Here is a 26,582-nt window from a genome sequence, read left to right as displayed (position 1 = left end):
TCCTCCCTCTTCCTCTCCCTATGCCCTCTCCTCTGCTCCCCTCTTTCTCAAAATAAATAAATCTTTTTTTTTTAAGTAAAAGTTCAGAGAATTAAATGAGACAGTATATTGCAAAACAATTTGCCAAGTATATGGTACAAGTAGGTCTCCAAAAATGAGTTCCCTTTCTTACTTATGTCACAGAACTATTTAAAATGCTACTGTACTTTACAAACATCTGTCAATATTATATATTTTTAAAAGACTTTATTTATTTGTTTGAGAGAGAGGACATAAGCAGGGGGAGGGGCAGAGGGAGAGGGAGAAGCAGACTCCCCGCTGAGCAGGGAGCCCAATGTGGGGCTCGATCCGAGGACCCTGAGATCATGACCTGAGCCAAAGGCAGACGTAAAACCAACTGAGCCTCACAGGCATCCCTCTGTCAATGTTATAAACACTGAAACCTTCCCAGCAGTTTATAGCTGGATAGATATTTTTAAAGAAAAATATGGAACAATATGAAAATATCTCTTTTTTAGGATATTCGGTGACTTTCAAATCTTTATTTGAAGCATATCTTACATTATCGGAATCCCATTGCACATAGGATTTGCATGCCATCTTTCCACTCTATGTTTTAATCAAAAAATGTCTGCATGTTATTTTTAATGACTGCCTTATAATTTTCTCAGTGGTAAGAATTCAGAATATGTTTTGAAGATAGAGCTGCCAAGATTTGCTGACGGATTGTAGGGTATGAAAGAGAAGACCCCAGGGTGATGCTGAAATTTTTTGCCCAAGCAATTAGAAGCTCAATGAAGTAGATTTTGTCTGGATGGGGAGGAGTGTGGAAGGGCAGGTCTGGAGAGAGGATGAGGAATTCAGTTGGAGACAAGTTAGGTGCTAAACATCAAAATGGACATGTGGAGTAGGCACTGGACAGAAGATCAGAAGGGAGGTCTGGCTGTAGATATATATTTGGGAGTCCCCAGCATAAAGATGGGATTTAAGACCATGAGCTGCACGAGGCCTTCAAGTGCATGAGTACAGAGGACAGAAGAGATTCAACCACTGAGTGATGGGGACCACCTAATGAATAGAGATGGCAAGGGTGTCAGAAGAGGAGTGTCAGTGAGAAGGGAGGAAATCCCTGAAGAGTTGTCTGTCCTGGATGCTGAGAGAAGAGAGTGTTTATGGGACAGAATGCTGCCGGTCATCCTAGGAAGAGGAGGACAAAAAAGTACTCTTGAAGTAAAATGTGGCTACATCAGGGAAGATTTTGGAGTGCTGTGAGGAACACTATTATTGGAGCGGATTCAAAAGGCTAGCGTACATAGAAATTTCTCCAAAGAAGATATACAAATGGCCAATAAACATGAAAAGAAGCTCCGCATTACTAGCCATCAGGGAAAGACACATCGAAATGACCATGAGATAACCATCTCACACCCACGAGGATGGCTACAATCAAAGGAAAATAACAAGTGTTGATGGAGGCTGTGGAGAAATGCTTTCACAGAGGGGGACATTTTTAAAAGCCCTTATACTGCCATTTTCCCTGATGTCAGCCAGCATTCCCTTCTTCAGCTTCTCAGGAATAGTGGATGTAGGAATGGAATGATCTGTTCCTTGGATGTCTGGTAAGCATATAAGGCTGAGTATTTTTTCATTGAAAGAGTTTTAATTACTTTATTACACAAGGCAGGCTTTCTATTTTTTCTAGGTATTTAAATTATTTCTCTGATTTTTCAAATTGACATAAAATTGTTCATAGTATTTGCTTACTGTCTTTTAAATCTGTAATGTGTATGTGACTATGTTCCCACTTTACATTCTTAATATTGTCTACTTGTGTAATAATCTCTTTTTTCCCCCATAAATCCTCCCTGGTGATTGTCTAGTTTATTAATCTTTTTAGTTTTTTTGTTTCTCTCCCTTATTAATCTTTTTTTAAAAACCAACTTTTGTTTGTTGAGCACCTCTATTGTGTTTTACTGTATCATCTATTTCTGCTCAGTATTATCTACTTTTTTCTACTTGCCTTGAGTTTATTTTTCTAATTTCTTCAGTTGGATCCTGAGTTCACTAGTTTTCCACGTTTCTTCTTTTCTAATATAAGCATTTAATGTTATGAATTTCCCTCAAATATTACTCTCAATGCATCTCATAAATTTTGATATTTCAACTGTTAATATTGTTCAGTTTTAAACATTTTCAAATTTTAATTAACGACTTTTACTTTGAGCAATGATTCACCAAAAAGTGTGCATTTTAATATCCAAAGTTAATTTTATAGGTCTCATTTGTCATTTTATTGTTGTTATTTGAATTAATTGCATTGCAGTTAGAAAATATTGTCTGCATAATACTGATTCCACAAAATTTGTTGAGTCATGCTTTATGACAAGGCATTCAATCAACGTTTGTAAATGCTCCATGAACTCTTGAGAGCAATGCACATTTTAAAATGGTCAGGTACAGAGTTTTATATATGTCCATTAGATTAACACTGTTAGTTGTATTGTTCAAAAAGAATTTGTTTAATCTTTGATATGTCAGGAGTTCTGCAGCTGAGATGGGGGAGAGCGCGAGCGAGCTGCTAGGTTTCAGAGTAGCTGATCAAAGCAACATGCCAAAAATGAAAGAGCTAAGCCTTTATTCACTTAATGCAATGGTACAAGCAAGAGGCTAAAGTGGGGAGAGTGCAGACTCCTCTTGTTCCATTTTCCCACATGGAACAGCACACTGCTCAAAGTCAGCTGGATCAGTGCAGATGCGGGGTCGTTCCACAATGGAGGGAGCCCCGGAACAAGAGTCGAATAGTTTTATCAACCCTGTGATCACAGTGAGGACAAGGGGGAAGGGCTGGGAGTGGGAGAAATTGTAAGTCAGCCTGGGTAGAAGTGCCTTCAGAGTTTCTCCCTCTGCTCCCTATAAGGAGGCCTCTGAAAGGGTGCCTGGAAGACCTGTGCCCCAGGCTAAGAAAAAGAGACCTAGAAATAAAGACTCTGGGACTGGGAATGCACATATGTGAAAAGCATGATTGGCCAGAGGGGCCTAAGTCCTTGACTTCAGCTCTTCCCAAAGGCTGCTTTGGTGTCTGGTGTGGGATGGGCAGCTTCCCCCAGGAGGCCTGCCAGATAAAGCCTTTGTAATTGCCTATGGTCAGGTCTGAGAAATCACACAAATGTTTTAACTAGGAACCATGCTCCCCACTATATCGTTGGCTTAACTTACAAATAATTGAGAAAGGTTGGTTCATGGTGATAGTGGATTTATCCATTTTCCCTTGTAATCCCACCAATTTGTGCTTTACATGTTTGAGGCTGCTTTATTAGAAACATACAATTTGGACTCATTATATCATCCTGGTGAATTAAATAATCATAACAATGGCCTCTATCTTTAATAATGCCTTTGCTTAACAATCTGTCATGCTGATGCTGTTATTGATATAGTTATACTAGGTTTCTATGGTTAATGTTTTTCCTGGAAAACTTTTTCCCTTCCTTTTACTTTCAGTCTTGCCATATCCTTATACTAGGCATGTCTCTCAAAAACAGGACATATCTGGGGGCACCTGGGTGGCTCAGTTGGTTAAGCGTCTGCTTTCAGCTCAGGTCATGACCTCAGGGTCCTGGGATTGAGCCCTGCATCATCGGGCTCCCTGCTCAGTGGGGAATCTGCTTCTCCCTCTGCCCTTCCCACAACCTGCTTCCTCCCCTGCCCCCACTCATGCTCTCTTCTCTCTCTAGTAAATAAATACAATCGTTAAAAAAAAATCACATTATTTAGATTTTTAAAATCTAATTTGATAAACCATGTAAGTTTAGTCCATTTATGTGTAGTATGATTTATTTGGACTTTTTCTATCTTACCTTGTGAATCCTATTTGTCCTGGATTTTCTGAGTTTTCTCTTATCTTGCCTTTTTGGGGATTTGATTATATATTTTTTTCTTTATTCTATTTCTAATTATTTGGATTTATATATTTTTCTTTTCTTTATTAATTTCCCTTGAGACGTTATCATGACTATTTCACTTAACAAAGTCTAAAGTTAATTTCTTAATTTCTGCCAGAATAATAAAAGGACTTTGGAATACTATTACCCTTAATGCACTTTCCCCCATCACATACGTTATTATGCCGAACAGCTTTTTACTGCTATTCTGTTTATTAAGACTGTGTACTAGACATTATTATTATACACAAATGCTATTTATTTGGGTTTATATACATGACTCCCCCGAATATTATTTTAATCTTTTTTTCTGGATCTACTGGATCATTTAAAAAAAAATTATATCCTTTACAAGTTTCTGTTATACAGTTCTCTAGGTAGTCAACTCAGTTTCTGTTTGCATATAATTTTTTTCACCTTTGTTTTGAAAAAAACAGTTTTGCTGAATAGGAATTTCAAGGATGACGGTTATTTTCTCTCAACACTTTGAAGGTATATGATTGACTGTCTTTTGTCTTCCGTAGTTTCTGTGGAGGAGACTGCCGTCATCTTCATTTATGCTTTCTTTATGGCTGATTCTAGAATCTTTCTTTGTTCATGGTTTTCTGCAGTTTCATTGCCTATATTTAAGCATGGATTTCTTTCTCCTTTTCCTTTTAGAGATAAATGTGTTTCTTCAATTTGTCCCCCTCCCCTTTTTGAGAGAGAGCATGCTATGAGGTGGGGGTGGAGGGGAGGGGCAGAGGGAAAGGGAGTGAGAGAATCCTAAGCAGACTCCACACCCAGCCAGAGCTGGCCAGATGCAGGACTGGATCTCAGGACCCTGAGATCATGACCTGAGCTGAAATCAAAGACAGTTACAGATGGAGCCACGCAAGTGCCCCACGATTTGTCCCTTTTGAGATACAGCGTGGATTTCTTTTTTTTCCTTTTTGACATACAATGTGCTTCCCACTCTCCTTAAGTGATCAGAGTCCCCTTACTGAGGGGACTTATGCCTATAAGGCTCAGTTCTGGTCCGGTTTCACAAGAGCAGTTTTCAAGGAGTAGGGGCTGCTGGGGAAAGTTTCACAGCTGAGAAAAAGAAACAAACAGGATATCTGCTTCTGGCATTATGGCTGACCTAGTGCTCTGAGGGGCTCTTCCACGGAAGGTCTACTATGCACTGTTTGAAATACTGCTGGTCTCCCAAGAGGCAGCAAAGATCCTCAAGGACAGTACTCCTTTCTCCTCCTCTCCCATCATTCCCCCACAAAAGAAAATAGATTTGAGCTGGGGTCTGAGAAAGCAGGGTGGAGCTGGGATTAGAACAGTGGGCAGTCAGTTAGGAAGTAGAAAGAGAAAAGAATCTGGTTGGGAACCCAGCAGAGTTGGCTACATAGATGACCAAGTACTGGGAGAAATATGTGGAGAAATGAAACTGTAAATTTCTTAGGGTGGTGGATTTATGGGTTGAGGGTTGTTTTTTTTTTTTTTTTTTTCAATTCAATTAGTTAACGTATAATGTGTTATTGGTTTCAGAGGTACTGTTCTGTGATTCATCAGTCTTATATAATACCCAGTGCTCAGTACATCACGTGCCTTCCTTAATGTCCATCATTAGTTACCCCATCCCTCTACTCCCCTCCCTTCCAGCAACCTTCAGTTTGTTTCCTATGATTAAGAGTCTCTTATGGTTTGAGGGGCGCCTGGGTGGCACAGCGGTTAAGCGTCTGCCTTCGGCTCAGGGCGTGATCCCGGCATTACGGGATCGAGCCCCACATCAGGCTCCTCCGCTATGAGCCTGCTTCTTCCTCTCCCACTCCCCCTGCTTGTGTTCCCTCTCTCACTGGCTGTCTCTATCTCTGTTGAATAAATAAATAAATAAAATCTTTAAAAAAAAAAAAAGAGTCTCTTATGGTTTGGGGTTGAGGGTTTTTGGTTATTTTTCCAATTTGACTTGTTCAGATGTTCTTTTTTTTTTTTTTATTGCTTCATATTCTTAGACCATTGAAGCTAAATGTCCAAGTAAGACCAAGACACTAGACATCTATATATTGATTTGTTCACTCTAAGGATTCTGAAAAAAAATGCTTGGTTCGGTTAAGACTCAGCAGTGTTCTCAAGAAAACATTTCTTCCTGGTATATTTATAGACTTAAATATTTTCTGCTTATCATATTGTTCATAATCTCCTGGTAAAAGGAAATAGATAACAAATGGGTCTGAAGGACACTTCAGAAACTGATTTTAACTGGTCGATCTTGTTTATTGTATCCTAGTGACATTAAAAAGGCCTAATAGCTAAAATTAAGGAACTAGAGATGAAGGGAGACTTAACCCAAACTTTTATATGATTTGGTCTATGTATCTTTTATTTTCTGCCGCTCAAGGTCCTCAGTAGTTTGGACTAAGAGAAATCTTAGAGTTCATGAAATTCTCATTTCACTGTTGAGGAAACTGAGTGCAAACTGACTGCAAAGTGAGTGTGAAGAGCTTGATACAAAAGACCATTTCCCTGTTTCTAAGATGCACACGGTTTTCATTTATAAACAGTTTTAAAAGGAAAAGGCCTTACAATTGATAAATACATTTGGTGCACTGGGTCCCCCTCCTACCCCCTTGAAAAGCAGCTTTAAATTGATGATTTATCTTAAAAAGTTAGGAAATACGGTTTACGCCTTATGTCTGTCATCTGGCAACCCCAACCCAGGGAAGCCTAGTATAGTTTCTGGCACACGGTACATACTCAAAAAACATTTGTTGAATGAATATATGAATACATGTAAGGTGTAAGTCAATGAGAACATGTATTCTCCTCCTTCCCATTTATTTTTCCTCCTTCAGATATACTTGTGACAACCCAGTAAATGAACTGCTTTTAGGAAAACAGGAGGGAAATCGACTTCGGCATTGGAACTAAGTGGGGTAGTTTCTTTGCATTATACGTCATCTTTTTTGTGTGTTATTTTTAACTCAAAAATCTCTGGATGTCACAATCTTACTTCTGGGGACATATTATTGACAGAGGAATTGTCAAGAAGTTTAAAAAGTTGAGGAAGTACTCTGTCAATTATTAATGTCATGCTAATTTTAAATTCAAACTGCACTTCCAGACCTCAAAGTGAGCAATGCCTATCAGAGGGTTGGGTGACCGGCTCTGGCCCCGGACACTGCAGAAATCATTTCAGCTCTTCTCAGTGCCTGAGCTTCATCCTTATTTCTGGTGGTAATGACCAAGGTCCTAGCGCTGGGCCGTAGACAGAAGCAGGCAGAAGAGCGGAACATGCACAAGTTTTGAAATCAAATGAAGTTGGGTTGAAACTCAGACTCAGACACTTAGTAGCTGTGTGAACTTTAGCAGGTTAAACAGCTTCTCTGAGGCCTCAGTTTCCTTATCTGTAAAATCAACATAGACATTTGGATACCGGAGAATTGGTAGGAGGAGCCAACGAGGATAACAATTACAATGTTCTCTGTAAAACAAAAAAGGCTAGTTTTCTTTCCTTCCTCATCTCCCTCCTTGGGTAACATCTGTAGAAATACCCACACCCCAAAATATTTGGGAAGTATTGCTTCAGTGCTTGAGTACCCTGCCTTCCTAAATACATTGTAAACTCTACCCCTTCAACTAGCAAATGTCTTGTCCTTTGAGCGGAGTTTTTCTATTGTTGAGATTTGTGAAGACTTCTGTGATTTTTGCCATACCCTTATAGACCAATGATATTATTTGCCTAGTACACGTTAGACTTGCCCAAGGATTTAACATGGGCAAAATCACAAACTTGATGTTCTAATTATATACACATAGAAGAACATACAGCTTCTCTGACGGATATTAAAACAAATAACTACTACATTTTCATGATTCACCTAAAATGCATGCAGTATGCTAATACGGGAGTCCCAAACTACTCTAGGTATTTTATTTTATTTTATTTTTTTAAAGATTTTTTTTTTTTAAAGATTTTATTTATTTATGTGACAGAGAGACAGCCAGCGAGAGGGGGAATACAGCAGGGGGAGTGGGAGAGGAAGAAGCGGGCTCCCAGCGGAGGAGCCCGATGTGGGACTCGATCCCGGAATGCTGGGATCACACCCTGAGCCGAAGGCAGACGCTTTAACGACTGCGCTACCCAGGCGCCCCACTGTGCTACCCAGGCGCCCCTAAAGATTTTTTATTTATTCATTTCAGAGAGAGAGTGCGTGCACACGAGCAGGGGGTAGGGTCAGAGGGAGAAGGAGAAGCAGACTCCCCACAGAGCAGGGAGCCCAACAGGACCCTGGGATCACGACCTGAGCAAAAGGCAGACACTTAACCGACTGAAGCACCCAGACACCCCTACTCTGGGTATTTTAAATAGAAAGAGATTTAATACAGGGAATTTAGTGCTTACAAAACCACTGGAAGTGCTGGAGAACTAAACTTGGGGCTGAGCCTTCAGGGTTGACTCCCCTAACACTGCAGAACTGACCTGCCAAGGATATTCGAGTTTCTGTTTTCTGTCATCAGAATTATCAGAAGGTAGTTTTTAAAGGGTCCATCCCAAATCTTCATTATTGCTGGAAAAATAACACTTATGATAAAAAAAAAAAAAAATCCTGCTGGTGAACCAGAAATGGCATCTTTATTTATGAAGGATGACTTATTCATTCACTGTTTTTGTTTCTCCACCCATAACAGGTCTACTCCATGTTTATCCTATGTTTAACTGATTTTTTAAAATGCTTTTGTCTCTGAAAAAAATGTTTTTCTACCTTTGTGTGTTCATTTTTGAGTGAGTATAATCAAGATATTGACTTTTCACTTGATATTTTTCCATATTATTACATACTTTTTAACCATAGATTCTGGTAAATTAAAAAAAGAAAAAATGAATATAAAGATCAATTGTACTATAATCATTGTCCTGCCGAGCTTCACACATATCCCTACTGAGTTTTTAACACCTTTATTGAGGTACATTCACCCGTTTAAAGTTTTTTGGTATATTCACAGGAGTGTACAATCATCACCAAAATCTCTATTAAATTTCATCTTTATTTTTAACTCATTTTTCTAAATCTCATAGTTCTGCCTTTTAGACTGCTTATCCTTGCCTGATGCATGCACTCTATCTCTGCTCCAAAAAACTGCACAAACCAGGATTAAAACACTGCCAGGTGGCTGCAGCTTGAAATGACTCCATTCAATAGCACTTTTTTTTTTTTTAAGGTAGAATAACTAAGTAAGTTATAAAACCACCTCAACTATGATATCAATGGATGCCAACCCAGGCAGCAGGAAGAATACAATGGGAAATGTTTTGCCTGTTCTTCTAGCCAGTGACTCCAAAAGAAAAGAAGAGAAGTGCTGGCTGGCATAACTTGTTCTAAATGCAACCATTCTATTTTTTCTTAGACTCCTAGAATTTTGCTAAAGACTGACCTCAAATCTCCCGGCCTGCAGTTTCAGCAACATACCCCTCCCCACACCCTTTTTTAAAGATCAGGCTAAGGTTTGTGTTTGTCCAGTCTCTGGCATCTCCTGGTAAGCAGGGAGTTATTTTATTTATTGCTCCAATGCTTCCTGGCACATAGTAGGCCCTTGATATATCTATTTATTGTGTGAATGAATAAATGCCTTTCACAGAGATTTCTCTAGTGTCTTTTTTTAAAAAATGGTTTATTTATTTATTTGAAAGAGAGAGTGAGCGAGTGAGAGAGAGCTCGAGCAGGGTCAGAGGGAGAAGCAGACTCCCCTGCTGAGCAGGGAGCCCCGTTTGGGGCTTGACCCCAGGACCTGGGATCATGACCTAAGATGAAGGCAGACGCTCAACCGACTGAGCCACACAGGCGCCCCTCTCTAGTGTTTTCATGACCATTTTTTACTATTTATTTTGGTAATAACTGTCACATGCTAACTTCAACCTGTCCATCAGCCCTTATCTTAAATGCCGCTTCCTTCGGGAAGCCTTCCTGATTCTCTACACGAGGTAAGGTGCTCCTGAGCTCTACTTGCTTTCACATCACTGATAAAAACTCCCTGAGGGAAGTTTCGTGTTTATTTACTGTTCACCTTTATATCCCCAATTCTAAGCTCAGTGCCTGTCTCATAGTAGATACTTCAGTATTTGTTGAATAAATTAACTGGGATGTAATTCTGTCTAAAGGCAAGAACTCATTCAGCATAGCCAGATGTTCTTGTACCTACCTTTTCACCTGTCTTGGCTTTCAAGTCGCCTTCTTTTTTTAAAAAACAACTTGTTGGGGCATAGTTTACAGATCATAAAATTCTTCCATTAGATTCTTCTTCCAGATGTTTCTCTCTCATTTTCTGGGTGAAGGTCATTTTTCTGATGGTAAAAATGGGAGAAGATAGAAATGGAATGGAGTGTTAACTTGGAAAGAGAATGGGCTCTTAGTGCCCAACTCACTAGGCTTTACTTCTGTTTCATTTTTCTTTGTAATCATAAACAAATTAACTTCTCTAAGCCACGAATTCTAATCTGTGAAGTTGGACCAGTAAGAGTTTTTTCACTGGATCCTCTAAGGATTACATGAGAGGACATGCAAAAGATCTGTCCATTAATCCATGTAGAGGTAATAATAATAATAGAAATGTAGATTCCCTCTCTTCTCTCTGCCATCTCTTAACTTTGGACTCCCTAAACAGGTCTATTCTTCCACCATGATCATTATTTGTTATGGGCATATTAGAACAACGATGACCTTCTTGCTTCCTGAGCATTTCTGCAAGTCCCATTTCATTCTGAGGTTTAGCTCTCCTGACACTATTCGTACAGATTTTGGTCCCGCTTTACATTCTTTCTTCTGCATATGCTTTTTCTCTCCATCTTTTGCATTGCTAGTAGGAAAAACAAGCTCCACCTGGGCTCATTAGAGAACAGCCGTTCCTTTAGTTGCCATTCTCTTTCTCCTCCACTGTGAATATTCCACTGTGAACAGAGAATTTTATTTTTCAAAGCCCCCCATTCTTTTAAAAATACGTTTTCTTTTTACACCTTCTCCTGTCGAAATCATACCTTTCTTTTCCCTGGATCTGCGTCCTAAAGTCTCCGATCGCCTGCCTCCTCTCTTGTATTACGGTCACATCCGCCAGGTTTCTACAGCTTCCCCATGACCAACCAATTCTTCCCCGGGAGTCACATTACATCAGCATTACTAATGCAATACCGTGTATCCTCCACACTGCTTTATTCTAGGCAGTCAATTAAAAACGAACCTCGGTACTGATCTGATTTAACATGGAGGATGAATTGTCTAAGGTCAAATGCAAACTGCTGCAAGATTTGGGAGACAGATATTTATATGCATACTAAATATATACCTGTTGAATTTGGGCTTTTTCTCAAAGCTTCAGAAACCCTGAGCTCCCCGGTAACTGGGATGGTAAGAAGGGTAGGTTTCCAGAAAGTTCGCAAAAAAAATTAGACTCCATCTAAAGGACTGCCTCCATACGCTCAAGGAACACAACCAACAAAACCCATCTCCACAACCACCAGATTATCTCAACAGCAAGTGAGACTGCAAGGTTTGGGGGCCCGGCCGTACCACTCCGCGCGGCGCATGGGGGGGGTTCGTGCCCATTTGGCTGCGACTGACCGTTTCCCCGTCGCTTGGTTTTGCCCCTGCTCCCCCTGCGCAGGCACCTAAAGTGCGTCAGGCCGGCGCTTTATAGCGGCAGCCTGGGCGGCTCCGCTTGCTGTTTTTCCTCTTTTCTTGATAGCGGCTCCTTCTGCGGTTCGCGAAGATGCAGCTCAAACCGATGGAGATTAACCCCGAGGTGAGCGTCAGGTGCATCGCTGCCGGGGGAGCGCGGAGCAGCGGGTCAATCCTCGCCGGGTAGCTGCCTCGATGACCGGTTTTATTTTTGTATTTTTTTCTTTGCATTTGCCTTTCAGATGCTGAACAAAGTGAGTGGCGTCTCGCACTGCCTCTGTCCTCTTCCCCCGGGAGCGCCAAGGCGGAGGCGCGCATCAGCTCCGGCTGTCTCGCAGGGACCCAGCGGCGCCCCGCGCGCTCCCAGGCGCCCTCCCTCTGCCCCAGCACCGGGGTCGGGGGGTGACTCTGCGGAACCGTCAGAGGCGGGAGGGAGGAGGGGGCTGTGCCCAGATGCGAGTGCGGGCCCAGCTCCCGAGGGCGTGGCGCCTGCCGCGCGGACTCCGGTGCCCGGGCTTCGCGGGAGCCACGTGTGGGCCGCGCTTTGTGCTGTGTCATTGCGCCGGCGGGGGTGGGGAGTGGGGGTGGGGGGCGGGGCAGGCCGCGACTCCTCCCAGGCTGGGGTGGGGGCACCGAGGGTGCCGGACCGGCCCCGCCCTCCGGCTGGTGTCCGCGACTCGCGGGTCTCGGCGCCCCTGGCCGCCCTCTTTCCTCTCCGCAGGTGCTGACCCGGCTGGGGGTCGCCGGCCAGTGGCGCTTCGCGGACGTGCTGGGGCTGGAGGAGGAGGCTCTGGGCTCCGTGCCAGCGCCTGCCTGCGCGCTGCTGCTGCTGTTTCCCCTCACGGCCCAGGTAGGGCGTGGGGCCCGGGGTGCGTGGGCCCGGGACGGTGCGCGCGGCTTCCAGACCCGAGTGAGGCTTGGAGGACAGTGTAGACTCCGGCTTCCCTTCCCTCCCCTCCCGGACTGGGCGCCCACACCTGCAGAACTGCCCCCTTCCTGTGGGGGATGGGGTGAGAAGCCCGCCCTTTCATGGTACCTACTCATTGGTTGGTAGAGAATTTACTGGCTCCTCGCTCGTCCATCCAGCATTGCCTTGAATTTCAAAGAGAAGAAGCAGCATCTCCGTTCCATCATCTCAATTATCCAGAGAAAGAATTTATCCTATTCATGAGTTCGCTTGAACCTCCGCTTTTCAGAGCCTTCCACTCCAAGGAAGGGCTGGTTGTTGCCCTTTAAGGGCTGTGACCTGTCAGTTTATTGTTTGGTTCTCAGACTCCCACCTTGCAGTAAAATGGAGGGGGGGGGCGGGCTTGTCTAAGCCGCAGGAAAACAATAGGTTCGTTAATGCTCCATCTCCACTCTTGGGTCTTTGGTGGACTTGGGTCTCTTCCCACCCTCCACTCCCTACAACATGCACACTTGGTTTTAGCCTCTCCGATGTGCTTTTTTTAAAAAAAGCTTAATCATTTGTGTGTGGTTCCTGTGTGGGGACCTCCTTCCACCTCTTGTCTTTCCTCTCTGACCTTGTAGCTAAGTGAAATAGGTGGGCGTTAAAGGGTTTAGAAACACCTTTTCATTTCCCTTTAGATGGTCTTCCTCCTACAAGTGTGCATGGATGTATGTACCTCAAAGACTGAGCATCAGATATAAAAAGGTAGCTGGGGTAATTGTTGTCTTGCGATGTATGAAATCCCACTAATTGGCATGGCATTGTCTATCTCCTATTGCTGTCACTTGACGCCTGATTTGGGAGTAGTGAAATCTGCATTAACAAAACCTGGGGCAATAGCATTTGGGGCATCATTCCAAACACTGTAAGCTTTAACCAAAGCACCATGCTAGGGCTGCGCGTTCTAGAAGCATCTTCAGCGTAAATTATTAAGGCCTGTGGGAAGTTGCAGGCACTACTCCCAGTAAATGGGCTTGATATTATGAGTTAAAAACCCTTATTAAAGCTATTAGGATAATCTTACTGACATGTTTTTTTTATTGCCAAAGCCTTCAGTTAGGTAAACCAGAGCTGCCAAGTAACTGCAAGTCAAATTAGCTTCCCTGTTGACGGATTCAAACACAATCTCCTCTCTCATTTGAGCCTCTCCTGGAGCTCTCTTATTAGAGGATCCATGATGACTCGGAGGTTTTGAGCAGCACTGACGGGCAAGGCCTCTGGGAGGCAGTGGTGCACCGTGTTTGTTTTTCAAAAGCCCACTGCTTGTTTTTTTACTGGCTCAAGCTTGTGAAAGAACGTTCAGGTTTGAATGATCTGCATACTTAGTGCTTTCGCTCTAGTTGGGGCAGTCAGATTTACTGAGCACCTATTCGGTGACACAAAACAATTAGGCGAAACACTGAAGCAAATTCAAAGAAAAGTTGAGGATTATATGTTGACTTCCAAATAAGCTGATCTTAATTTAGAAAGCATCTGATTTTGTCTAAGAGTGTCATGAAATCCTAAGTGGACCAGTTTTCTTTCTTTCTTTCTTTCTTTCTTTTTTTCTTTTTTTTGTAAGATTTTATTTACTTATGTGACAGAACATGGAGAGAGAGAGAGAGCGTGTGCACAAGAGGGGGGGAAGGGTAGAGGGAAGGGGAGAAGCAGACTCCCTGCTGAACAGGGAGCCTGATGCGGAATTATGACCTGATCCGAAGGCAGACACTTAACCGACTAAGCCGCCCAGGTGCCCACCAACTGGACCAGTTCTGAAACATTAAGTGATAATGAAATATTGGCAGAAGTATCTCCATGCAAGAGCTCAAACAGCTAAAGAATGGTGCTATCCCATTAAAAAAACAAAAAAAAAACCCAGAAGTGAAAGGCTTAACAGCCTTTGATGTTAGAACTTCCTATTAGTTGGTCTTGCGGGGTAGGAGATCGTGTTATTCATCTGATGGGGTCACAGACCAGGCTTAAACTTCAGTTATGTGTACAGTAATGCAAGGCTACTAGAATTACAAATATACTTCCAGGGGCACCTGGCTGGCCCAGTGAGTGGAATGTGCAGCTCTTGATCTCAGGGTTGGAAGTTCAAGCCCCACATTGGCTGTAGAGATTACTGAAAATCTTCAAAACCCGAAGGAAACGTACTTCTGATGTTCTGTCCAATTATACGTGTTATGGGACATTAGTGTTTCTATAGCATTGGCACCGTGCTTTCAAAAGTCCTACCTTTAAGGTCTAAAATTCATTAGTGAAGGGTCCAGACAAGCCCACTAAATTACTGTACAAAGAGCAGATGGATTTTTTTTGAGGAAAACTATCTCTAGTCTCATTTACTGATCTCTTACGACTCAACTTCCCCCCCATGGTTAATCTGTCCTCAAAATGTATTGTTGACAAGGACAAGCAAGTATCTTGTAGGATGAGATTTTGTGAAATCACAGCCGAGAACCCTAGATCAGTTGTCTTTCCTGCCAAAAAAAGTGAGAGAATAGTTAACTGCTAAAGGAGCAATTTAAAGAAATTAAGTCTTGTTTTGTATTTGTTATTGAAAAGGAGTATACTTGGGACACAGTAGGAGTAGAACTTTAAAGAATACTGGGATGTAGATTGGCTGGTGTTTATTGGATGTTAAATTGACCAAAGCTTGATTGGGGTCCTGTGTGAAATATAGTTGGTGGTGGTGGTTAAGGAGAAACAAAATGAACCTGCCTGCTTTTCTGACTTCAGGGCATCATGCATTTTCAAGCTAAAAGGTTGCAGTGGTGTCTAGACGAATCCTTGGGCAACTTCCAAGGCCATGACCGCACTGCAGCATCAGGGTGGAGGCTCAGAGCCTCTCAGAACCCTGCGGGCTGGCGTGGGTGGGGGAGGCAGACAGGCGATTCTCTGGGCGCTGGCCGATGGCCAACACCTAGAACCAAGGCTCCTGGTCACACATCCCACTTGTGTTTCCATTTAGGTGGGAGAACTCCCTGTGCTGGCATCTGTTAGTGCTTTGCGTTTCCATTCGAGATCTAAAAATGTTTTTTTATGTTCACAGCATGAGAACTTCAGGAAAAAACAGATTGAAGAGCTGAAGGGACAAGAAGTCAGTCCTAAGGTGTACTTCATGAAGCAGACCATTGGCAACTCCTGTGGCACCATCGGGCTTATCCACGCAGTGGCCAATAACCAGGACAAACTGGAGTTTGGTAAGTGGGTTTTGAGGGCAGTCCTCTCGTCGACCTCTGGTTAACCACAACTTGTCACCCCAAAACCCCCAGGGGTCTACTCAGCAAAGTCATTGACTTACATTTTTTTGAAGCCTACTTATCCGGATGGAATCATTAGGCAAATCAATGATTGATTCTCTTTTGAAGGAAGGAAACTCCTTTTCCAAGAAATTCAGTCTAGCTTTTTCCACCTGGAAGGGAAGAGGGAGTGAGAGGCAGTTGTGTACTGCTTCTCCGCGTATGCTTTTCCACTGGCCCACAGCAAGTTGTGTGATTCTCATCACGTGTGCTCCTGTTCAATTCTTGACAACTCGGAGGAATGAGAGATGATGATAAACCATAAAATATCAACACTTAGGACCTGTCTCTGGTGGTTCTCGGTCTCTTAAGCAATGGGAGAACCAAAGGAGCCCTAGAGCAGCTGGACAAAGACACCACCGTGAAAGTTCCTGCAGGGAAACAAGCAGCAGCTTGAAACCTTGAAGGGATCCAGCTGTGAACAAAGTCTGGTCTGGGGTCTTAGCTCACGTCCAGTGAGTGCTGTGGGGGACGTAGAGGAAAGGAGTCTCAGCCCCCAGGGTTGTCAAGAGCACAATGAGCAGCACTAAAATATGTTAAAATACATGGCATGCTGTGTGCTAGAGGCCAAGGGTCAGCAAACTTTCTTATTAAAAGATGAGGGTACATCTTTTAGGGTTTTGAGGGCCATTTGTTCTCTCCTTGTAGTTCAAAAGTGGCCCCAGGCAAGATGTAAACCAATGGTTATGGCTGTGTTCCAATAATACAAAAATAGGCACAGTAGTTTGCCAACTCCTGATTTAGACAATGGATGGGGGAGGCTAATTTCAGCTAATATAGTCCACGATGCTGCTTGGAGCAGGTCGGTTTTTTGTTTTGTTTTGTTTTGTTTTTAAACAAAGTAAGTGGCCAAGACTGCTGGTATACTTCTCAAACTAAAAAAAAAAACACTTGTCTGGCCATAAAGATCCAAATCTTCTAGAACTCTATTTTTCAAATATTGACTTGCCATATTAAGGAGGTATAGCTTGATCCTCTGTTTCTTCTGCAGTAAGTCTCACTTTAGAGTCTTGTGTTCGTGAGGTCAGCAGAGCTACGGGAACTCTTGTAGCCGTGACCGTACCACGGAGAAGTAATCGGTGTCCTAGCCCTCCCCATAAAGTGAAGAGGAGTCCTTCCAAATTTCACGTGGTCTTTACTTAACTAATTTGAGTTCAGAGCTGAAAGTTCGAATGCAGTCTTTGAAGTACAAATTGCTCTTGCTCTAGCCACGTCTTCGGCGTCTCCTAGCCTTATCCATGTTGAGCGGTGACAAAATGCTTATACCAAAGTATCGGCCGCTCATTTGGCTCTGGGCCAGACTACTAGGTGCTTTATAGTTCTTCTTAAGATCCTTAAGCTAATGTCTTTCTGGATAACCATTTTACTAAGATTGCATTTTCTACCCCAAGTAAAAATCTTGGCTTGAAAACGATTATTAGACTAGAATGTCGTTGTACCATGTAAGGCTGTATGTAGCCGGTTGCCATAGGTAACAGTAATCAGAAGGGTGCCTGGCTGGCTCAATGGTAGAGCGTGTGACACTTCACTTCTGGCTCGTAGTTCGAGTCCCCTGTTGGGCATAGAAATTACTTCAAAAATCTTAAAAAAAAAAAAACAAAACAAAAAACCAAAAAAAAAAAAAAAATCCCCGAAAAAACAACCAGCAATAGACCAGACAGTTCCTGCCTTTATGGTGAGACACATCTCACCAGTACGTGTTACGAAGGCATAAGCACTGTAACCAAGGTGATGAGGGATTGGAGAGGGAAGTGGGAGGTGGGAGGGGAAAAGGGCCGGGATGGCGGGGAAGAGTTGCAGGTGAGGACTTGGTGCCGTGAAGGAGCAGAGTTCACTGGCTTGAATGCAGCGAGAAGGGACAGCTCACCCGCCCCCTCTGGGTCCATAGCAAAGACTAAGTCACCGAGCATGGCTGGCTGTGTAACAGCCTAAGTGTGCTGTAAACGTGCACCCATTTGCACTATTCTATCTATACTCATGTTTGTTTGTTTTTTTTAATATAAAGAGGATGGGTCAGTCCTGAAACAGTTTCTTTCTGAAACGGAGAAGCTGTCCCCTGAAGATCGAGCCAAATGCTTTGAAAAGAACGAGGTAGGAAGAGAACTTCCAGAGCATCTGTTTTAAAATGACTACAGAGATTTTTGTGCTAATTACTGTCTCTTGTCTGCAGGCCATTCAGGCAGCCCATGATGCCGTGGCGCAGGAGGGCCAATGTCGGGTAAATGCAATTACAGATCAGAGCCAGGCCGCCCGGGTGCCATCTGTGTCTCCCTGAAATACTTACAAGAACCTCTTACCTGAACTCAGCAGACGTTTCCACCTAAGGCCAATTAAGACCAATTAAGCCCAGAAAATTCTACCAGAATCCTGCTTTGACCAGACCTGTTCATTAAAATGGCTCTTCAGAAACCTAACTGACAGTAAACATAGTCTTGAGTAAATTCAAACAGTATTTTGTTGATATCCAAATGATTTTGAGAGAGGGATCCCCCTCCTGGCAATTGGGCATTTCCCATACTCCTCCCACGGAGAGAGTAAGATTACCAGCAAGGACTGGTGGTTTCTAGAAGGCTTAAATATGTCGCTAATCTAAACAGAGTCTTCCAGTCAACTGTTAATTAGATTTAAGTCTGTATCCATGCCTTTGTAACTACCATTGGCCCCACCACTTTCTAGTCTTGACCTTGGGTGAGATTGAGATGTTTAACCCTCCCTAAGCCTGAATTTCCTCCTCAGTAAAAAGTCTTAGAGTTCTGATAGTATATTTACCTTAACAAATTAAAGTCTTATGATAGTCTTATAATATTGTCTAGTATATAGGAAATACATAAGTATTAGCTATTCTAATTTAAAATACAGAAGCAAGTCATTTCCAGCGCATTATACTTAAAGAGTGACTATTTTTAACAAATTAAGTTCTCTTAAAATCATATTGCAAGATAGGTGTGTTAAGTCAACGTTATACATTTTGAACTGATGTCAGTTATCTCTCAGTAAAGCCGAAGAAAAAAAATTTTAGTGCGATATATAGTACAATCAAAACTCATCAAAAATATTTCTTGACTCTCTTCAGGTAGACGACAAAGTGAATTTTCATTTTATTCTGTTTAACAACGTGGATGGCCATCTCTATGAACTTGGTAGGTTTCCCCCCATTTTTGGAACCCCATCTGGTTTCAGGCATTCCTTCAGATGAAATTCCTCCTACGGTATTGGTGCGTGACACTGTGGCACTTTGTGTCTGTATCTTTGTTCACAAAGCCAGAACAACAAGGTCTTCTCCCTGGGGCACCTAACCCTTTATCACACAGGGCGCTTCCACCACCCCATCAGGCAGTGACCCGCGGAAGGAATGGTTTTGAACCAGTAAGGAGGTCTGTGCCGGTTCAAGTCATACGTGTTCAGGTTTTCTCTTCCCACCTTCCGCTACAGCGTTACCAGTGTAGGAGCTCCAGCAGCATCCCGACAAGGAATATTTTGGAAAAAGAAATGCCTCAATGTGATCTTGGTTGTATAGAAAGAATGTGGACACGTGTGGGGGGAATTTCTCTTAGCTGGTCTGTGCCACCAAGAAGGTTAGCCATCTGGTCAAAGTCATCCCCTGTGTATTCATGGAGGGAGACTTGGCTGCCGTGTTGCCTTGAGAACTACCTATAAGCAGATAAGAGCAAGGGAGACTTGGGGCCAGTCCGCGGTCACTGACGGGCAATGAAGGCCGAAGGATCCCTTCTTGGCTCCGCCTTCCCAGTACCTCAGAGGCTGCGTCTGCCTCTTGCTCTGGGATCCTTCCCAGGAGGTGTGGCCTACGCCTTTCTGTGAGGGTGACCCCATTGGGCTTGTGTTGCGTGGTCCTGTTGCTTGAGGATTAGAATTGCCCCGGGTGGGTATCAAGGAGCATTCGAACCTCCTTTCTAGCGGGTTGCTGCTGACCAGCCTCTGTGGGAGCGGCGGTGGTATTCGGAAGATGGAAAACTCTTTAGGCTGGGTGAGCACAGCAGCCAGAAAATCTGCAGAGAAAGTTGACCTGCCTGGCTTCTCTGTTACAGACGGAAGAATGCCTTTCCCGGTAAACCATGGTGCCAGCTCAGAGGACTCCTTGCTGCAGGTAATCTTTGGAACCCATCTTAGACTGAGGCCCACGTTTCTTTGGCCATATTGTCTCAAGTGCTAATATTTCCTCAGGACAGTCAGCACCCATCGTCTGGGTTAATGGCAGTCTTTAGGGCTTAAAGGTTATTTTAGCAATTCTATCTATCTTATTTTCTAGCAAATGGTCTTAAACAGGATCCTCCAGAGCCGCCCTGACTAATCTGTATCGTGTGCTGACTTGAGTCGAGGGTTAGAATTAGCCGGAAAGCCGTTGCTTTACTTCCTTGTGGGATCAAAGTGACCATTGTCCTCTTGTCAGGTGACATCACAGCTAACAACTCAAGGGACAGCAACCTGAGCCTTTCTTAATCCCTCTCAAAGTGCTGGATTAGGGTCGGTCTTACAGGTAGTGTACCCTGGGTTCCGGTTAGGCCGTCAGCTTCGGTTTTTTCTTCTCCCTTGGTCCACTGTCAAGGACAGGAAGAGCAGATTGAAAACCTGCCTCGGTAAGAACTCACTGTCCTACTCTAAATGACTCCAGAAACCTCTTAATTCTGGACAAGGACTGATAGGCTACCCGAGGCCCCTTCACCCTAAAAACAAGTCTCTAGAATTGAATCAATTTACTGTTATAAAGGGAAGTTGCTTAATTGTGACTTAAAAAAATTCTGTTAAGGTCTAAGTACTTCATTTGTCATAGTAACTAATCTTTTTTGAGTGCTTGCTGTGTGCAGATGATGAAGGGCTGGAAAACTCCGTCAAGAGCCAGGTAGAAAGTATTTTAGGCTTTGTGTGGCATCTGGCTCTGTTGCAAGGGCAGGCATACCTCAGGGATATTGTGGATTCGGTTCCAGACCATTGCAATAAAGCGAATATTGCAATGAAGTGAGTTAAATGAAATTTTTAGTTCCCCGTGCATGTAAAGTTTATATTTATACTATAGTCTGTTAAGTGTACAATAGCATTCTGTCTGAAAGAACAATGTACGTATGTTAATTAAAAATACTTCTTTTCTAAGAAATGCCGAATCATCTGAGCTTTCCAAGTTGTAAAGTTTTTGCTAGTGGGGGTCTTGCCTCCTGCCTCAGTGTTGACGGCGGCTGACTGATCAGGGTGGGAGTTGCTGAAGGCTGGGGTGGCTGTGGCAATTTCTTAAAATACGAAGACGATGAAGTTTGCTGGACTCTTCCTTTCACGAACGATTTCTCTGCAGTGTGTGCTGCTTTTGATAGAATTTTACCCACATTAGAACTTCTTTTAAAATGGGAGTCAGTCCTCTCAAACCCTGCTGCTACTTTATCAACTTAGTGTATGTCCCATTCTAAGTCCCTTGTCACTTCAGCGGTCTTCGCAGCATCTTCCCCAGGAGTGGATCCCATCTTAAGAAACCACTTTCTTTGCTCATCATGAGAAATAACACCTCATCCCTTCAAGTTTGATCATGAGAAGGCAGCAGCTGAGTCCACCCTTATGCTGTACCTCTCTTTCTAGTTCTCTTGCTCTTTCTACCATGTCTGTGGCTACTGCTTTCACTGAGTCTTGAGCCCCTCAAAGTCCTCCACGTGGGTTGGAATCCACTTCTTCCAAACTCCCGTTAAGGTTGATATTTGATCTCTTCCTGTGAATCTGGAATGTTCTTAAGGACATCTAGAATGGCGAATCCTTTCCAGAAGGTTTTCTTTTTTTTTTTTAATAATAACTTTTTATTATGTTAGTCACCATACAGTATATCCTTAGTTTTTGATGTAGTGTTCCATGATTCATTATTTGCGTATAACACCCAGTGCTCCATGCAATACGTGCCCTCCTTAATACCCATCACCAGCCTATCCCAATCCCCCACCCCCTTCCCCTCTGAAGCCCTCAATTTGTTTCCCAGAGTCCACAGTCTCTCATGGTTCATTCCCCCTTCTGTTTACCCCCCCTTCATTCTTCCCTTCCTTCTCCTACCGATCTTCCTGCTATTTCTTATGTTCCATAAATGAGTGAAACCATATGATAATTGTCTTTCTCTGCTTGACTTATTTCACTTAACATAATCTCCAGTCCCGTCCATGTTTCTGCAAATGTTGGTTAATCGTTCTTTCTGATGGCTGAGTAATATTCATTGCATATATGGACCATATCGTCTTAATCCAGTCATCTGATTAAGGGCATCTCGGCTCCTTCCACAATTTATTGTGGACAGTGCTGCTATGAACATTGGGGCGCATATGGCCCTTCTCTTCACTATGTCTGTATCGTTGGGATGAATACCCAGTAGTACAGTTGCTGGATCATAGGGTAGCGCCATTTTTAACTTTTTAAGCAGAAGGTTTTCAATTTACCCAGCTCTATCAGAGAAATCACTCTCTGGCAGCTATAGCCTTGTGAGCTGTATTTCTTAAATAATACTTGCAAGTTGAAATGATTTCTTGATTCATGGGGCTGCAGAATAAATTTTATTTAATAGGCATGAAAACAGCATTGATCTTGTCCATCTCCAACAGAACTGTTGGGTGACTGGGTGCATTGTCAATGAGCAATCAGATTTTGAAAGAAATCTTTCTTCTGAGCAGTAGGTCTCAAGAGTGGGCTTAAAATATTCAGTAAACCATGTCGTAAACAGACGCGCTGGCATCCGGCCGTTGTTCTGTTTATAAAGCACAGAGTAGACATAGCCCACTTCTCCAGGGCCCTCGGATTGTCAGAATGGTAGATGGGCATTGGCTTCAACTTCAAGCCACCAGCTGCGTTAGCCCCTAACAAGAGAGCCTGTCCTTTGAAGCTTTGAACCCAACCATCAACTTCTCCTCTCTAGCTATGAAAGTCCTACATGGTATCATCTTCCAGTAGAAGCCTAAGTCATCCATGTGGGAAGTCCGTTCAGTGTGGCCGCCCTCATTAGCGATCTTAGCGAATCTTCTGGATCACTTGCTGCAGCTTCTACACCAGCGCTTGCTGCTTCTCCTTGCACTTTGATGTTATGGAGACGGTTTCTTTCCTTAAACTTGGACCACCTTCTGCTAGCTTCAGACTTTCCTGCAGCTTCCTCCCCTCTCTCCGCCTTCACAGAATCAGAGAGCCTTGCTCTGGATGAGGCTTTGGCTTAGGGGAATGTTGTGGCTGCTCTGATCTTCTATCCAGACCACTCAGACTTCCTCCATACAAGGAATAAGGGTGTTTTGCTTTCTTGTCATTCATGTGCTCGTTGGAGTAACACTTTTAATTTCCGTCAAGAACTTTTCCTTTGCACTCACAACTTGGCTAGCTGTTGGGCACAAGAGCCCTAGCTTTCAGCCTGTCTCGACTTTCAACATGCCTTCGTCACTAAGGTTAATCATTTGTAGCTTTTGATGTGAAGTGAGAGATGTGTGACTCTTCCTTTCATTTGAACACAGAGGCCATTGTAGGATTATTAATTGGTCTAAGTTTAATACAGTCTCAGAACAGGGAGGCCTGAGGGGAGAGAGTCATGGGGGGAAAAGCTGGCTACCGGGGCAGTGAGCACGCACACATTTATTGATTAAGGTTGCTGTCTTGTACGCGTGTGGTTTGTAGCGCCCTTAAACAATTGACATCAAGTATCACTGATTACAGGTCACTATAACAAATATAGTAAAAAAAAGTTTGAAATATTGCAAGAATCACCAAAACGTGACACAGAAACACAAAGCGAATAAATTCTGTTGGGAAAAAAGGCGCTGATAGGCTTGTTTGACGCATGGTTGCTACAGAATTTGCGTTTGTAGAAATGCAATCTCGGAGAATTGCAGTAAGGCGAAGTGCGACGGGATGAGGTGTGCTTGTATTCCACGCTGCTGTTACGGCCGCAGAGCGGACCGTAGACCGTGTCTAAGAGAGTGTGTGGCTACATTAAAATGTTATTCATAAAAACAGGCAGCGGGCTACAGTTTGCTAGATGCTATCCTAAGTGACTTCTAGCTTTTAGAGAATGCTTTTAATGAGGCTCTGAGGTACGTATTATATCCACATTTTACAGGTGAGGAAACAGGTACAGAGGTTAAGTGAGGATCCCGGTCGATAACTTAAATGGCAGAAGCCATGGTTTAATCTGGGCAGTCTTGGCCACTGTTCAGCAGCCTTTCTGGGTGATAGACCTGCTTTGGAACGTCATAAACCTCGTGACTTCAAGGTGCTAATGGACCAAATTATGCCGTGGTAGGAGGGAGGGTTGCTTTCTCTAGCCTGCTGTTACATACACCTGAAATCAGAGCTGATTCTCGGCTATACAAGGGGCATTTGGGAATAGTAATACGGAATGAGAAATAGATCTAGAAAAGCAGGATTGGGGGGGGGGGCGTTTGCAGAGGCAGAACTTCTGGTGGTGACCCATTTGGGGGAAAGACTGGTCCTTCTAATAAAGCTCTAAGGTACTTACTCTCCGATTGAACCCTGCTCATACCATAAAATGCACCCCACATAGGATACCTAAAACTGTTACTTGAGTAGAATTTATGAGGTGGGTGGGAAAGATGAAACGCTGTTTAAAAAAAATAAAAACTAATTAGAATCTCATTTAGAATTAAATGGGATATGAACCAGCATCTTAATTAGTGAAAATTCTCAAGGCTGTTCATGTATGGTTCAGGTTGTCTGAACTATCTGGTAAATTATTGCTAAACTGGTAAGAAATTACATAAACTTAACCCATGAGTTCTGAGGTCACTGCTCATTGTCTGTAGGAGATGGCTGTTCCCTTTATAGACATACTTTTAATTGTAGTTCTCCCTGTGGGTCCTACAGGAAGGGTCTGGAAACCAGTGTATTAAAAATCCTGATAGAGAATGAAATATGAGATGTCAGTCTAGAACTCACTGAGTTGATGGTTTTTAAACCTTGGGAGCTGATGTGTCGTGACTGCTCTGCCCTCTTAAAGGTCTTATATTTCATATGGCTTGTGGAGCTATCTTTCCACTGGACTTTTCACGGATGAAACAGTGATTGACATTTACTGTCTATGCCAAGGCATTTCAACCCTAGAATTTGGGATCAGTTCTCTATTACCGATCTTTGTAATCTATGTCTTAGAACTAGTAACACATGGCATTCCACCATCAATAAGAATTCATTAGCACCTGGAACACCAGGTGCTTACGGCTGTTCTGTACAGTGTGTACTTGAAAGAAATTAGTGTTGGAATTTCTTGAGTTAGGGGAACTTTTCTCTTAGGCCCCCTTATGGGAGAGATCATCAGTTTTTTACCTTGTTGGGATTTGAGGCAAAGCACACTCCTAGTGTATGTGGTTTTCTTGTCGAAACTAGGCACAAGGTGGAGGAAGCCCAGAGTGCTTGGCGAAGTCATAAAGAAGTCAAAGCTTCTAAAGTCAAGTCCTTGTCATGGGTTCCTGTCTTGCCCATCATTCGATTTTTTTGTTTGTTTGGTTGTGTTTTTTTTTGGTCTGAAGCCAGCCCTGGTTTACAAATTTAATGGGAGGTGTGAAGTTGATCAAGGTGAACCCTGAGCCTTACCGTTCACTTTCCTGTTGAAACGTCCTTTTGAGCCGCTGCTGTTTGGATATGAATGACATTTCTCCTTTCAGGACGCCGCCAAGGTCTGCAGAGAATTCACCGAGCGTGAGCAAGGGGAGGTCCGCTTTTCTGCTGTGGCACTCTGCAAGGCAGCCTAATGCCCTGGGGGAGGGACGTAGCTTTCCCCCCCTTCCCTTCTACGTGAGACCTACCCCCACCAATGCGGTCCAGAATGCTCCAGTGCTTGTGGAACACAGCTGTTCTCCTTTGGTTCTGCAGACACACTCTTCCCCTGAGCCACACCCAAGCACTAGCCGAGCTCAGCTGTCGATCGAGCAAAGTTTGGTATAAGCTTTAGATGGCGAAGCATTTCCCCTCGATGTATGTATTGTACCTCAATACCTAATGCTTTAAATAGCTACTTTGGTTTGCGTCTGTAAGTTAAGGCCTTGGATGTGGTTTAATTGTTTGTCCTTAAATAAAACTTTTCTGCTGATTAAGAGATGAGCCTCATCTGGTTTCCACTTTCTCTCTCTCCTTCTCCTCCAGTGCTATGTAGTTATGTCCTCTGTAGAAGCAACACCTAGGGCACAGGTAGGAGAATTACCATCAAAATAGTATTGGTTCAGTGTCTCCAGACTTTGTTCTCATTCATTCATTCATTTTAAAGATTTTCGGTAATCTCCAACCCAACTTATGGCTCAAATTCACAACCCCGAGATCAAGAGTCATATGGTCCACCGACTAAGCCAGCCAGGCACTCCTTTCTATACATTTATATAACTGTGTATTTTTGTAGACTTAAAAAATTCTTAGACTTCATTTTAGATGAATTTTAGATTGACAGAAGATTGAGCTCTTACAGAGTTTCTATATATTCCTCCTCCATTTTGCCTATTAACATCTTACCTTAGTATAAACACGAACCAATCTTGATATTACTGTTAACTCACATCCATAGCTTCCCGAAATTCTCTCCAGTTTTGACCTAATGCCCTTTTTCTGTTCCAGGAGCCCATCCAGGACACTATTTTACATTTAGTTGTCATGTCTCGGCTCCTCTTGGCTTGATCAGTTCTCAGATTTTGTTGTTGAGGACTTGACAGTTTTGAGGGGTACTGGACATGATGCCCCTCTACTGGGCTGTGTCCAGTGTTTTTCTCATAATTAGACTAAGGTTATGAATCCAGCTTCCAAGTGAAAGATATTT

General features: G+C 43.1%; 1 protein-coding gene and 1 long non-coding RNA gene across 6 annotated transcripts in view; one reads left to right on the top strand and one right to left on the bottom strand.

Moving 5' to 3' along the window:
• The window catches only part of LOC123804048 (uncharacterized), a 32,212-nt gene extending 20,550 nt beyond the window's left edge, over positions 1-11,662 (bottom strand). For 4 of the 5 annotated variants that reach the window (XR_015725516.1, XR_015725514.1, XR_015725518.1 and 1 more), the window contains exons 1-2: positions 11,525-11,662; positions 10,113-10,254 (exon numbers count right to left, since the gene is read on the bottom strand). This is a non-coding gene — a long non-coding RNA (uncharacterized LOC123804048). Of the gene's footprint in view, positions 1-10,112; positions 10,255-11,249; positions 11,433-11,524 lie in introns of those variants that run through there. The other variant, XR_015725515.1, reaches the window with a different exon arrangement.
• UCHL1 (ubiquitin C-terminal hydrolase L1) lies at positions 11,560-25,874 on the top strand. The gene is made up of 9 exons (XM_045815946.2): positions 11,560-11,705; positions 11,824-11,835; positions 12,303-12,431; positions 15,562-15,712; positions 17,817-17,902; positions 17,982-18,029; positions 18,885-18,951; positions 19,858-19,916; positions 25,444-25,874. Exons 1-9 carry the CDS (start codon positions 11,673-11,675, stop codon positions 25,528-25,530), a joined length of 672 nt encoding a protein of 223 aa, XP_045671902.1. The 5' UTR covers positions 11,560-11,672; the 3' UTR covers positions 25,531-25,874.
• Positions 25,875-26,582: the final 708 nt, after the last annotated feature.

This window comes from Ursus americanus, chromosome 8 (assembly GCF_024610735.1).
Source record: "Ursus americanus isolate L20-20 chromosome 8, mUrsAme1.1.p, whole genome shotgun sequence".
Classification (NCBI taxonomy): Eukaryota; Metazoa; Chordata; class Mammalia; order Carnivora; family Ursidae; genus Ursus; species Ursus americanus.
This window is presented reverse-complemented; position numbering and strand designations above follow the sequence as displayed.

Bases quoted from the DNA above. Each gene is read 5' to 3' on its own strand.
- UCHL1 (XM_045815946.2), top strand. From the start codon at position 11,673: ATGCAGCTCAAACCGATGGAGATTAACCCCGAG. The intron at 18,030-18,884 runs GTAAATGCAATT...GACTCTCTTCAG, and splicing joins CGCAGGAGGGCCAATGTCGG to GTAGACGACAAAGTGAATTT. The intron at 18,952-19,857 runs GTAGGTTTCCCC...TCTCTGTTACAG, and splicing joins TGGCCATCTCTATGAACTTG to ACGGAAGAATGCCTTTCCCG.